At 40.4% G+C, this 15,555-nt stretch overlaps 1 protein-coding gene across 1 annotated transcript in view; it reads left to right on the forward strand.

The window, feature by feature from the left end:
- The window catches only part of GGNBP2 (gametogenetin binding protein 2), a 56,037-nt gene that overhangs the window by 19,337 nt on the left and 21,145 nt on the right, over positions 1-15,555 (forward strand). The window contains exons 5-10 of the mRNA XM_082248350.1: positions 8,040-8,153; positions 8,851-9,060; positions 10,144-10,318; positions 11,420-11,614; positions 12,352-12,499; positions 12,792-12,917. Coding sequence (XP_082104476.1) covers positions 8,040-8,153; positions 8,851-9,060; positions 10,144-10,318; positions 11,420-11,614; positions 12,352-12,499; positions 12,792-12,917 — 968 coding nt within the window. The remainder of the gene's footprint in view (positions 1-8,039; positions 8,154-8,850; positions 9,061-10,143; positions 10,319-11,419; positions 11,615-12,351; positions 12,500-12,791; positions 12,918-15,555) is intronic.

A 15,555-nucleotide genomic window follows, 5' to 3' on the forward strand; every position in this document is an offset into this window, starting at 1 on the left:
TCCGAAATTGGCTTTTGTAACTCTACTTTCGCAGGGGGGGAGGAGAGGGGGACGAGCAAAGTGAAAATAATCTAGCCTATACAATTGCGACACAAAGCCTATTGTAATTGATTGTTCTTAAAAATTACCTTTCCTTTTCAATCTCTAGCCGCTGTATTTTCTGAAAATGCAATATGGCTAACTGGAGTTGTTCTGTACACAGAATGTGTACTGACCACACCCCAGAAACATAATTTCCTGCTGATTGGCTCACCAATATTCCTAGAAGTCTGCCTAAGATAAAAGTCAGATTTCAGGCATCCCCTGCAACAAAAAACTAATTTTTTTTCTTTTTTGGTTTGAGTAATGGAGGGTAATAACTTCTGTCAGGTTTCTTTTTGCCATCTGTTTCTCATTTGGGAGATTTCTGTTAACTTCCTGTCCCAAAGTTAGTAAGTGAACAGAAATCCCCCAAAAAATTAAGGAATCCATGGTTGTCACCAGAACTATCAATGTTCCCAACATTTTCTTTCACTTTCAATTATTAATGTAAACAAGAGGGTCACGCTTCCCAAAAGTGACACACAACCTGACCGGTGTTCGAAACCCTATTCCAGTATGTCTAAAGTATTTTTAGTTTGAAGTATAACTCCTTTTTTGTTGAGAGCAAAAAAACAATTCCCCTCTGGGTGATCTATGTACATTGCAAGGATTATAACAAAGTTTGTTGCAAATTCCCACCATTTGTTCTGAATAAATCGCTGTTCCTCTGTGAGTGAGTCTAATGGGAGTGGTTTCATAATTATCCATCAGCTGTGCACCTGCAGAGCACTGAGGAAATCTGCTGGGCCTGCATCCCTTTTGATGTGTTCCTATTGGGGCTAACTCACCAAAAACACCTAAATCGGCTAAACGGTTCCATTTAACCACTTGCCGACCGCCGCAAGTACATATACAGCGGCGGTCAGCCCCTCACAGGCCAAGTGAAGTACCAGTACTTCACTAGCCTGTGAGGCTCTGGGGAGCGAGCGCACGCCGCCGGAGGTGCGTTCCCACTCGGTCACGGACCCGCTGCGCGTGTGCCCGGCAGACCCGATGTCCGCCGGGCACTCACGATCGTCCGCGACAGCGTGAGAAAGGCAGGCGGCTGATGTAAACAAGCCACCTGTCATTCTCCCCTGTGTAGGAACAGTGATCATACGGTTCTACTATGTAGGACCGTTGATCACTGTTCCTACACCTCAAGCCACAGCCAATCACAGTTAGAATCACGCCCCTAGGGACACACACCACCCCTCACTCTCAAAAAAAAGTTAACCCCTTGACTACCAGTGTAATTTTACAGTAACAGTGCATTGATTACTGTAGAAATGTCACTGGTAACCCCAAAAATGTCAGTCAAGGGTCCGATCTGTCCGCCCCAATGTCGCAGTCCTGCAAAAAAACGCAGATCGCCGCCATTTAAAAAAAAAAAAAAACCAACAAAAATGACAAAAATCTTTCCCTTTGTTAGTAAACGCGATAACTTTTGCGCAAACCAATCAAAATACGCTTTTGCGATTTATTTTTTTTTTTTTTTTTTTTTTTTTTTTTTACCAAAATGTAGCATAAAACAAATTGGCTGAAATGTTAAATTTTGATTGATTTTTACATTTTTTGGGGAGAATTTCATATAAAAAAAAATGTGAAAAATATTGTTTTTGCAAAATTGACGCTCTTTTTTTGTTTATAGCGCATGATCAAAAAATCGCACAGGTGATCAAATACCACCAAAAGAAAGCTCTGTTTGTGGGAAAAAGACGTCAAATTGGTTTAGGTACAGCGTCGCACGACCGCGCAATTGTCCGTTAAAGTCACGCAGTGCCGAATTGCAAAATACCCCCTGGTCAGGAAGGGGGTAAAATCTTCTGGGGCTTAAGTGGTTAAAAATGTACCCCTAAAATAAACACACTCCATGTATTCTGAGCATGGCTGGGAACTCCTTCTTACAATCTCCATGGTTTATAGATCAAAGTTGAGAGATCCAAGGCACCACTGCCTCTGCCCGCTAGTCTTAAGAGGTTTAAAGTTGTTTTAAAGCCTTAAGGTTTTTCATCTTAATGCATTCTATGCATTAAGGTGAAAAACCTTTTGTGCTACACCTGTGCCCGAGAGCAGCGGCTTCCCATCGGCTCCCACTGCTGTCAGTCCAAAGCCATTTCACAGGAGAGGCAGTGGGACTCGGAAGCGAGCATGTGTGGGTGCTCCCATGGAAAGCGGCTTTTCGTTGGGGCACCTGCTGAAGAGGAGGGTCTTGGAGCGCCAGAAGGAGAGGATCGGGGCTGCTCTGTGCAAAACCATTGCACAGAGAAGGCAAGTATGACACATTTTTTCTAATTTAATAAAAAAATGGGCTTTATTAACAGTTTTTAAAGTGACATTTGGTGATATCCCTACTGTGCTGCTCACTGTTGGAGGCTCTGACATGAGGAAGCTAATCTCTTCTAAATGGTCGCCTCAACAGACACACCGTGCAGAACAAGGCATGGTTAGTCAGTAATGGTGGAAAAGATCACTTACTGGAAGACAACAAGCGATACTGGTGACTTGTCCTTTGCTCTATCTGCCAATTTATGGGCACGCTTCTATCCTTCAGTTTCTATTCACTCATTTAATTGTCCTATAGAAAAGAGGGGGGTTTTTGGTTGAGCTGACCCTTGTGTGCCATAATCCTATTAATTAGAGAAAAAGGAACTCCATGATACAAAACAAGTTTGCTCAGGGAGATAAAGGTTTAGTGGACTTTAAAGGCACATATTAAGTAGGCAAAAGACTACCATAAGTATAAAAAACATATATTCTTTTATTTAACCAAAGTTTTTTTTAAAAAATAGAACAAAAGTTCAAGAAGCAAAACTATACAATGACATACATATTATTTGAAATAAGAACATACATCATATCTATAGGTCAAAATATTAGATACACAGATATTGTAGTAGTTACACTTTGTGAGTATTAGGATCGTGGTCTGAAGAGGTCGACGCGTTTCGCCTTAGCTTCTTCTGGACCTCAGACGCTAATATACAATTTTATCTCTTTTAGTAGAAACAGAAACATGCAATTAGTACAAAGCATTTTATGTTACATTTTATTCCTATATCTTTTATTAATTTGTTAATCAAAACAACACACCTCTCAAAATGCAGAAAAACCGTGTGATCCGTGGTCATCAGTATCAGTATATCATATTGATCATAGAGTAGTAAAAAATAGGCGGGAAGTGAAGAGGGAGAAAAAAGGCCCAAAAACTGGTGGAATGGGCCACCTATATATATGGGGCAAAGGGGAAACATATAAATCTCAAAAAGGTATTTCAATATCCTCAAATATTAGTAATGATTTATGTTATATTTACCTCAAATTCCCACACTGGAATCTATCGAGGATTCAGGTCGGGATCAGAGTAGTGATATGGAGGCTGCTATTGGCTGTATCACATGAAGGTCTAGTAAAAGAAGTAGTGTATATATTTATTTGTTTCCATCTCATCCATTCAATAGAAATGGAGAGACAAAAACATAAAACCACAAGGTTCTATACTTATAAATATATCTCCAAATTAATTCATTTTACCTTTGTATCCTTCTGTCTAATCTTAGACCATATTGGGACCCAGTCCCCTTATAGCAGTAGATATTGATGTCTTGTAACGTTAGATGGAAAAGTTCCCCCCAGATTTGTAGTGTATCCGCTAGGGTGTAATCAGATAATAGTAGATTATATTCACAAAAAGGGGGTATATATCTCAATTTAAATCCCTTATGTTAATGTATATATTCATATATACATATATTTTATTACTTACATAGTAGAGTATATTCCAGTGTAAAACAATGGTATTATGGATATTGCAGCTGAAATTGCTTGTGAATATAGTTCCCAGGGATAGAAAAGGTATAGTCATCTGGTTCAAAAGGGGGCGACCTAAGACAATTTCAATAGAAAAGCATGTCTAGATTAGTTGGACTATATTGCCAAGATTGGGGTAGATAGTTTTAAAAAAGCTCAAAAAACTTACTGCGCCAAGAGCCTCCATCAGCCTGTTCGTATCCCGCCATGTCCTAGGTGTGTGTGTGTGTCGCATATATACCTGATCATTACCTAATGAATTGTGATCTGGTGTTTGTTTGTTGTCTCCGCGCACCGGAAGTGCGTCACTTTCCCGCCTTTGTCTCTTACCTTAGGACGCAACCGGAAGTGCGTCCTTTGTTTACATCCGGTCATGACGCTCGGCGGAAAGAGCACCCGCCGGAAGCGTCAATGAAGCCAGGAATGATCTGCGGAAGTGACGTGCGCTCACCAACAACCTCGTAAGAGGGTGGGTCATCGCCGCCCTGTCACTAAACGCAGATAGGTCCTTACTGGCTCAGAGTGCAAAATAAGATCGCTGTGACCAGTATAACAACGGCTTCTGCATAAAAGAGAGGGGTCAAATTATCATTATGTCATTTGCACTTTTATTGCATATTATAATCTATATATCCACTCTATTGAGAGAACATTTTATATTTGTTTATTCTGAGGCATATATAGTACTTTTAGTTATAACTTGCATATACATCATATATCGGCATTTGAATTAATATTCTTTGAAAGGTATTTTTACATTATGAATATGGCTTGTATCTAGGACTCTTTACAGGAAGTCAAGGAGAAAGTCATTGCTACAAATACATCGTATAGTAAAAAACAATGAGAGGAAAGGAGAAAAAGGGAAATAAAAGAGATCGGATAACATCATAATTATTATGTCTCTTATCACCCCAAAAATCACTTTAGAAAAAGTTGTTTTTTTGGGGCTTATTTTATTTTATCTGTGAAGAAGGATTCCACATATGAGGGGGGGGGGGGGTTTATTATTATTTCCTCAGGGGGGGCCCTTCTAGAGAAGCCCCTCAAAGGAAAGGTTTGAAACTTAGTGCCTCATTTAGTCCTGGACTTATTGTAGCTTTTAACAAATAAATCCAACGTGCTTCGCGCTGTAGTATAATTTTATCAAATTCCCCCCCTCTCGGGTTTTCCAATATACGTTCTAAGGCTGCGAATTTCACTACTTTTGTATTATTTTTGTGATACACCCCCAGATGTCTTCCAATGGGTGTAGACAAAAGATTATTTTTTCCGTATCCTATATGGTCCTTGATACGGCGCCAGAAATTTCGTTTTGTTTTTCCTATATAGTATGCGCCACAGTCGCAGAACATAATATATACTATGCCTATTGTTTGACAGTCAACATAATGTTTTATAGAATGAAGTTGTCCATTAGGTAGATATAATGATTGGTAAATGATTGTATCATTTACCAATCATTATATCTACCTAATGGACAACTTCATTCTATAAAACATTATGTTGACTGTCAAACAATAGGCATAGTATATATTATGTTCTGCGACTGTGGCGCATACTATATAGGAAAAACAAAACGAAATTTCTGGCGCCGTATCAAGGACCATATAGGATACGGAAAAAATAATCTTTTGTCTACACCCATTGGAAGACATCTGGGGGTGTATCACAAAAATAATACAAAAGTAGTGAAATTCGCAGCCTTAGAACGTATATTGGAAAACCCGAGAGGGGGGGAATTTGATAAAATTATACTACAGCGCGAAGCACGTTGGATTTATTTGTTAAAAGCTACAATAAGTCCAGGACTAAATGAGGCACTAAGTTTCAAACCTTTCCTTTGAGGGGCTTCTCTAGAAGGGCCCCCCCTGAGGAAATAATAATAAACCCCCCCCCCCCCCTCATATGTGGAATCCTTCTTCACAGATAAAATAAAATAAGCCCCAAAAAAACAACTTTTTCTAAAGTGATTTTTGGGGTGATAAGAGACATAATAATTATGATGTTATCCGATCTCTTTTATTTCCCTTTTTCTCCTTTCCTCTCATTGTTTTTTACTATACGATGTATTTGTAGCAATGACTTTCTCCTTGACTTCCTGTAAAGAGTCCTAGATACAAGCCATATTCATAATGTAAAAATACCTTTCAAAGAATATTAATTCAAATGCCGATATATGATGTATATGCAAGTTATAACTAAAAGTACTATATATGCCTCAGAATAAACAAATATAAAATGTTCTCTCAATAGAGTGGATATATAGATTATAATATGCAATAAAAGTGCAAATGACATAATGATAATTTGACCCCTCTCTTTTATGCAGAAGCCGTTGTTATACTGGTCACAGCGATCTTATTTTGCACTCTGAGCCAGTAAGGACCTATCTGCGTTTAGTGACAGGGCGGCGATGACCCACCCTCTTACGAGGTTGTTGGTGAGCGCACGTCACTTCCGCAGATCATTCCTGGCTTCATTGACGCTTCCGGCGGGTGCTCTTTCCGCCGAGCGTCATGACCGGATGTAAACAAAGGACGCACTTCCGGTTGCGTCCTAAGGTAAGAGACAAAGGCGGGAAAGTGACGCACTTCCGGTGCGCGGAGACAACAAACAAACACCAGATCACAATTCATTAGGTAATGATCAGGTATATATGCGACACACACACACACCTAGGACATGGCGGGATACGAACAGGCTGATGGAGGCTCTTGGCGCAGTAAGTTTTTTGAGCTTTTTTAAAACTATCTACCCCAATCTTGGCAATATAGTCCAACTAATCTAGACATGCTTTTCTATTGAAATTGTCTTAGGTCGCCCCCTTTTGAACCAGATGACTATACCTTTTCTATCCCTGGGAACTATATTCACAAGCAATTTCAGCTGCAATATCCATAATACCATTGTTATACACTGGAATATACTCTACTATGTAAGTAATAAAATATATGTATATATGAATATATACATTAACATAAGGGATTTAAATTGAGATATATACCCCCTTTTTGTGAATATAATCTACTATTATCTGATTACACCCTAGCGGATACACTACAAATCTGGGGGGAACTTTTCCATCTAACGTTACAAGACATCAATATCTACTGCTATAAGGGGACTGGGTCCCAATATGGTCTAAGATTAGACAGAAGGATACAAAGGTAAAATGAATTAATTTGGAGATATATTTATAAGTATAGAACCTTGTGGTTTTATGTTTTTGTCTCTCCATTTCTATTGAATGGATGAGATGGAAACAAATATATACACTACTTCTTTTACTAGACCTTCATGTGATACAGCCAATAGCAGCCTCCATATCACTACTCTGATCCCGACCTGAATCCTCGATAGATTCCAGTGTGGGAATTTGAGGTAAATATAACATAAATCATTACTAATATTTGAGGATATTGAAATACCTTTTTGAGATTTATATGTTTCCCCTTTGCCCCATATATATAGGTGGCCCATTCCACCAGTTTTTGGGCCTTTTTTCTCCCTCTTCACTTCCCGCCTATTTTTTACTACTCTATGATCAATATGATATACTGATACTGATGACCACGGATCACACGGTTTTTCTGCATTTTGAGAGGTGTGTTGTTTTGATTAACAAATTAATAAAAGATATAGGAATAAAATGTAACATAAAATGCTTTGTACTAATTGCATGTTTCTGTTTCTACTAAAAGAGATAAAATTGTATATTAGCGTCTGAGGTCCAGAAGAAGCTAAGGCGAAACGCGTCGACCTCTTCAGACCACGATCCTAATACTCACAAAGTGTAACTACTACAATATCTGTGTATCTAATATTTTGACCTATAGATATGATGTATGTTCTTATTTCAAATAATATGTATGTCATTGTATAGTTTTGCTTCTTGAACTTTTGTTCTATTTTTTATAAAAAAAAAACTTTGGTTAAATAAAAGAATATATGTTTTTTATACTTATGGTAGTCTTTTGCCTACTTAATATGTGCCTTTAAAGTCCACTAAACCTTTATCTCCCTGAGCAAACTTGTTTTGTATCATGGAGTTCCTTTTTCTCCATTTAATTGTCCTGTTCTACAGTAGGACAGCTTAACATGTGACAATTTGCCTGTGTGTAAACTGTAAGCATTTAGAAGTTATACTTTACCTAATCTCTTTGTAGTGGAAACTGGATGGATATTTGGGAAGTCATGTCCCAGGAATGCCGTGATGAAGTGGTTTTAATTGATTCAAGCTGTCTTTTGGAAACTTTGGAAAATTACCTACGGAAACACAGGTAATTTCCCCTCTATTTTGTACTAGCTGATTTTCTGGCAATCCGAATAAGAATGCTGTTCTGCTCCTGAACTCTCATGTCTACAAACATGCAGAAGCTCTTCCTAAATTGGCTGGCTGCACTTAGCAAAGTGTAAATGAGGGCTAACCCAATGTGACTTGGGTTAAAATTGCTACAAACAGAGACTTAATATAAAGAGGAATTTAGCAGCTGCATTAAGCTCGTTAAAAGTTTGCAGTGGATTGGACACTGGCATACAAAAACTTTTGGCCAGCCCAAAATACGCCCTCCTGCTATCACTGTGCTTCAGTTTTTTTTTTTTTTTTTTGCTAGTGTCTCAGGGGATGTGCCTTTGCTTCAGCTCTGCTGTGTCAAAGTGGAGCTCCACATAAACACCCATTGATTATGCTGGAGTTATGTTGTCCGCAGCTCTTGGGGTCTACCCCTTCCTCTGTCCTGCTTACCTTTGTGGCATGTGACTACATCCTCTACCCTTTCAGCTGAGGTGTTTACTGCAGTTAAGACATTATAGCCCAAATCAACCTGGTTCTCGAATTACCACCAAATAACTTTTGTATTAACTTTTTGTATTTTGCATTGCCTAAACTTTTAAATATGAAAACCTCTGTTCTAATTTTACGTATCTGTCCTGTTACTATCTTCAAAAACTGCTTAAATTTTAAATTTTTCTCGACAGGTTTTGCACAGATTGCAAGAATAAAGTACTAAGAGCATACAACATTTTAATTGGAGAACTGGACTGTAGTAAAGAAAAGGGCTATTGTGCTGCACTGTATGAAGGTCTTCGATGTTGCCCACATGAACGACACATTCATGTCTGCTGTGAGACGGACTTTATTGCTCATCTCCTGGGTAGAGCTGAGCCAGAGTTTGCTGGAGGTTATGAGTATGTAACGTGCTAGATTGGGCTCCCTAGCACTTTGTTTACTTTTCTATATTTTAAAACTAGCTGTTTTTGTTCTTAGAGGATCTCCAGGCACCTGTCAAAAAACAAGTCAGCTGCTGCAAAAAGTGTGACTGCTGACTTTAAAAAAAAAAAAACTCACCTGCCCTACAGTCCCAGCGGTGAGCTCACCCCATCACCCCAGCCATCTTCATCCACTGTCCTCCCTCGGCAGCACTGGCATCTTCACTATGGGCACCCGGCTGTGACAGCTTGCGGCTGCACAGCTGGGTGCCCACTCGCGCTGCGCATCCTGACCTGGTGGATGCAGTCTTCTGGGACCTGTTGGTGTCCTAGAAGAATGCAGGGGGGAGAACTCCCATTCCCGAGCGCCGCAGACAGAAGTGGGAGCAGGTACCTGTCAAAATCCGATTTCCTTCCCCCCCCCCCCCCCGCTCCTTAAAAGTGCCAATTGTGCAAGAGGTGTGGGGGACGAGTCCTTAAAGTGGGAGTTCCTTTTTAAGTGTAAATGTAGACCGATATAAAGTTCAGTTATGTATTCATTAAAGGCTACCGTAGTATTTGTATTTTTAACACTGCCTATGTCTTTGAATTGGCCTCCTGTAAACTCCTGCTCTTCAGCATTCAGGCTGCATGAGGGGAGAGGCAGTACTGTAAGTCAGGGTACATTGTTTTACAGTGCTGCTCTTCACTATCCAACCATAGTTTCAACCAATCCATAACCTTGACTGCAATACATAAACCTTAAACGGCTAGTATATTTGTCATTTAAATGGGATGGGAGAATTTGGATTAGGAAGCGTTCTGTGAAGAAGTAAATACCTTTTTTTACAGATGTACTTCAACTATGCATTTAGTGGTTTGCCTACACTTACATGTTAAGTCTGTACAAAATATTCAAACATCATAAGTTTAATCTGTTGGCTTGTGATATGTCTTTAATATTATATATACTTCAAGCAGGCAAATATGATTCTGGTTAATGTTTTAATTCTCTTAACAAGGTTTTCCACCTTTTACTTTTGTAACCTGTAAAGTGCTTAACTTTTTTTTCCTTTTGTTAAGGCGACGGGAAAGGCATGCTAAAACAATAGACATTGCACAAGAAGAAGTCTTGACGTGCCTGGGAATTCATCTCTATGAGCGTCTGCATCGCATCTGGCAGAAATTAAGAGCCGAGGAGCAGACCTGGCAAATGCTGTTTTACCTTGGTGTTGATGCCTTACGCAAGAGTTTTGAGGTAATTTTCTGTTTACGTTTTTGGCAAGATCAAAGCTCTTTTGTTTGTTAAAAATGTGTCAAAATCATGGTAACTGCCTTGACTCGCCATTCGCCCGCACCATGGCAATGCGTGACTCTGATCCGGAGCAGGCAGCATGCAGGGACGCCCCCAGCATTTGGGGAAATGGGCAAAGTCTGCTTCCTCTAGGTTTCTGCCACCACAAGGTAGGGTTCTGAAGTGATTGGAATGGGGTAAGCTCTGTGACAGGGGACGTGTGTGTGTGTGTGTGTGTGTGTGTGTGTATAGGGGTTCTCTGATGTAAAGTGTGCTCTCGTGTGAAGATAATTTTATCAAGGCGGTTGTGTGCTTTGTTCCAGGCTTAGATTTCCCATTGATTTCTAACATTTACCTTTTGCAATTTGTAGACTGGGGTGCCTCGATTTTTTTTTTTGCATACTTTTTTTAAAGGATTCTGAACTGACAAAGGTTGAAATTCTGTTCTAGTCCAAGCAATATATGGCTTGGAGTGGTACTGGGATTTTAAAGTGGTGTGTGCCACATAGTTACTCGGGCTACAATCCATAACTACTTAACCCCCAAGCCAGTTCTCGTATACATGTATACTTCTGTAACACGTAAAAATCAGCATTTCTATTCTAAATTACTTAAACCTAGCATAGCCCCTCAGACTGCAGTCACGACCTTGGTAGATCAATTGAAACTCGAGGGCGTACAGATACATCCATTCGGGGGAAGTAGTTAATCTGCTTTTACAGTTACTAGTAGATAAACAGCAAAGTTAAATTGAAATTGAACTGCTGGATGGGCTTCTGCCATAATGTTCAAGTATGTACAGCTTACTTGCACACTATGGTACACGGTCTGTATTTGGAGCTGCTTGCCGATTCTATCCAGATAATGTGTATGGGCTTCAGTGCCCATGTAAATAAGGCCCAAAGGTTTGTTAAGCTTGGATCTACGTTATAAAAACAAGTTTGGATATTCTCTTGGACATTCGACCAGCACAGTTTAAACTGAGTGCAGTGTTTATCTAAACATTGTAATGTAGAATACCAGTTGCTTTGCATGGTGCTTTAAAATACAGCTCCTCTTTTGTAGATGACCGTTGAGAAAGTGCAAGGAATTAGCCGGCTAGAACAGCTGTGTGAAGAGTTTTTGGAAGAGGAGAGGGTTCAGGAGCTCAAGCAAGAAAAAAAGCGGCAGAAGAAGAAAAACAGGAGAAAAAACAAATGTGCATGTGATATGCCATCATCACCAGAAAGTATGGAGACAATCGCCACAAGTCAGGAAAAGGTAATTACTGCATCTTCAGATGAATTGTGTGTGGGAAAAAAAAAATGTTGGATTATAAAGCAATGATGGCCTATATGGCATTTAGTTGCAATCTGTTGTAGTAAACCTTTTAAAGAAATTTGGGGGTTTGCATTGCTGACCTCTTGAGAATTTGATAGTTGCGTAGCTGTCCTGTTATGCTGACCCACTGGCTTCTTAGTCCTTATCTGCATATGTTCTCTGGGTTGGTAATAAAAGCAGTAGGTCAGCATGACAGACCTCTACCATTTACAGAATTAGTAGTTGGCAATTTGCTGTCTCCCATATTTCTCCCAGAATAAAGTATCCTTTACTGGTATGACAGTTGAAGCGGCCAAACTGGTTTTCTGGGAGAATTGAGGCCAGTCATGATTCTATTAAATATAGAATAATACTGACCATTTTTGTTTTTCTGGTCCAGTCATTGAAGTCCATATTGATAAAAATAAAACCTATAGAGATTTTTTTGAAAAAAATATTTCTTGGGTACAATGTAAATACTCTTAACGATTTTCTGTCAAACAAACTTTCAACACTAAATGGAAATTCAGAGTCTTATGGATTCTCTTATAAAAAAACGCCACAATTTTAATGTTTGTACTTTTGTAATTTTATGCAACAGAATATTGCCAGAAAAATATGAATAGCTAACAACAAAACAATTGTACAGAAAACTTGTCTTGCCACTTGTCTTATCTTTTTGCTTGTTTTATTTTTAGGAGACAGCAGGCTTTGCAGATATGGGCTGCAAGTCTTGCAATGGCATAGAAGAGAACAGCTGTGTAGAAGTGGTAATAACACATGAAAACTCTTCATGCACTTGTCCAAATAGTGGGGATCTTCTGGCGTCTTCAAAAATGAAAAAGGGTATATGTTTTTTTTCTTTAACTGTTGTTGATTTTGGGTGAACTGACTAGATTAAAAAAAAAAAAAAATTTATATATATATATATATATATATATATAAAATTTTAGTGTGTGTAGGGATGTTTTTGGTTGCTGTTAAAGACCAGTTTTTGGACCACTTTTTTTATTTGCGTTTCTCTTCCCTAGTAAGCAAGTATTTGTACTGTATAACCTTAATACTGTATAACTTGCAGCACAAAGTTCTTGCATTGAAAAGGTATACTTTAATGCTATTCATATGTTTTCTGCAACAGGCTTAGCACCACGTTCCAATGGCAGCGATTGTGGGTATTCATCTAGCATGGAAGGTAGTGAACCAGGATCTCGGGAAGGGTCAGATGTGGCTTGCACTGAAGGAATTTGCAACCATGATGAAGCAGGTATTTGGTATACAGTGTTTTAGAACATGTACTGTCAAAATAACTCCAATGTCTATCAGATATATAAACCTGTTTGAAATTAATATTTTGTAGATGAGAAAATTGGCACAAGATAAAATCTCTTGCAGCCACGTCATACGGTTCCTTGCAGCTCATTTAATTCCTCATTATGGACTTAAAGTGGTTGTAAACTTGTATATACACACATTGCCTTGCAAAAATATTCACCCCCTTGTCATTTTTCGTATTTTGTTGCCTCACAACCTGGAATTAACATGGATTGTTTGAGGATTTGCATCTTTTAATTTACAGAACATGCCCACAACTTTGAAGATGGGTTTATTTTTATTTTTTTTTTTTTTTTATTGTGAAGCAAACAACAAATAGGACAAAATAACAAAGTCAATGTGCATAACTATTCACCCCCCAAGTCAATACTTTGTAGAGCCACCTTTTTATGGCAATCACAGCTCCAAGTTGCTTTGGATAAGTCTATGAGCTTGGCACATCTTACCACTTTTTTCTTTTTTTGCCCATTCCTCCTTGAAAAACTGCTCCAGCTCCTTCAAGTTGGATGGTTTGTGCTTGTGAACAGCAATCTTTAAGTCTGACCACATATTTTCTATTGAATTGAGTAGGGATCGACCGATTATCGGCAAAGCCGATCTATCGAGGGCCGATATGCACTTTCCCTGACATATCGGAATCGGCCACCAATGTGACCGATATTTCGGGAAAGTGCTTGTACCGGAGTGGTGCCTGGAGCTAGAGGCATCACCCCGGTACCCGCATCCATAGCTGATGGTCAGCTGTCTTGTAATGACAACCGATGCGGCTGAGAATCCGCTCGGCTGTCATTGCAAGGAGTGGGAGGGGATGTCTCCCATCCCACCAGGGGACCCGGGCAACTAGCCTGCACGGCCGCCAAAGACCCGATCAAAGCCGCATTCTGCTCTGATCGGGTCTCTATGCAAAAACCTGGAAGTGATGTCATGACATCACTTCCGGGTACTGGCACCAAATTCGAAGATGACAGCATTCAAAACAGCCAAACTTGGCGTTTTGAATGCTTTTAAGTGCAGAGGAGGGGTTTGGGGTATTTTAGACCCCCAGATCCCTCCACAAGAGTACATGTCAAAGAAGAGAGAAAAAAAAAAAAAAAATTTTTTATGTATGAAAATATCGGCCGATACCGATATGCTTTGACCAAAATATCGGTATCAGCAACGCAAAACCGATATGCATCTTTCCCTCAACTCTGACCAGTTTTCCAGTCCCAGCTGCTGAAAAATCCCCACAGCATGGTGCACTGTGGGGATGGTGTTCTTTGGGTGATGTGTTGGGTTTGTACCAGACATAGCGTTTTTCTTTGATGGCTGAAAAGTTAAATTTTAGTCTACTCAGACCAGAGCACCTTCCTCCATTCATTTTGGGAGTCTCCCACATGCCTTTTCGCTAACTCAAAATGTGCCATTTTGTGTTTTGCTGAAAGTAATGGCTTTCTTTTGGCCACTCTGCCATAAAGCCCAACTCTATGGAGCGTACGGCTTATTGTCCTCCCATGTACAGATACTCCAGTCTCTGCTGGGGAACTCTGCAGCTCCTCCAGGGTTACCTTAGGTCTCTGTGCTGCCTCTCTGATTAATCCCGGTCCGTGAGTTTTGTCGGCGGCTGTCTCTTGGCAGGTTTGCTGTTGTGCCATGTTCTTTCCATTTGGTTGTGATAGATTTGATGGTGCTCCTGGGATCATCAAAGACTTGTACTTCTCAACATTGTCCCTTACTTGTTAGGAGAGTGCCTTGGTCTTCATGGCAGTGTTTGGTTAGTGGTGCCTCTTGCTTAAGTGTTGCAGCCGTCCCCAGGGAATTGGATGCCCATCCGACCATAGGATCCACGCTGGCGGTGGGTAGACGCCTGTGCCACAATGGCCAATTGGCGCCCTTTCCTTCGCCTCTCCTCCCAGTGATTGATAACCCGGCCTTCGGGCCCGGGGTAGATCAGCCCGGTTTTAGATCTTTGAAGACCGCTGGGATTTACCAGGCCCGGCACTTTGTGAGGGATGGGGCTTGGATCTCGCGCTCTCACGTGAATACCACGGCGCCCTTTGCCTCCCTGTCCTTTTGGCAACGGATCCAGCTTATTCATTTTCTACAAGCTCTTCCTTCGGCGTCTCTGTTCTCGAGACGCCTCACATATTTTGAAGATTTGTGCTCTGACACCTCCCCTCTTCGCCACACGGTCTCCCTGGTCTACCGGGCACTGGCCTCACCGGACGAATCTTACCGTCCCCCATTTATTGCCAAATGGGAAAGAGACCTGAATGTATCTTTTACGGACCATCAGGTTGAGAGAATTTTATTTTTCACTTACAAGACCTCCCGCTGCTCGCGGTATCAGGAGGTGGGCTACAAGTGCTTAACCCGCTGGCACTATACCCCAGTTAGACTTCATCGAATGTTTCCGGCCTGCCCGGATGTCTGTTGGCGATGTGGGGAGGAGGCTGGCACCTACCTACATGTTTTCTGGTCATGTTCCAGATTACAATCTTTCTGGTCGGAGGTCTTACGAATTACTAGGAAATTTACAGACCATTCCCTCACCTTGGACCCAGCCCTCTTCCTCCTTCATCACCATGAAT

This window comes from Pelophylax lessonae (genome assembly GCF_965119305.1).
Source record: "Pelophylax lessonae genome assembly, chromosome: 2".
In the NCBI taxonomy this organism is placed as follows: Eukaryota; Metazoa; Chordata; class Amphibia; order Anura; family Ranidae; genus Pelophylax; species Pelophylax lessonae.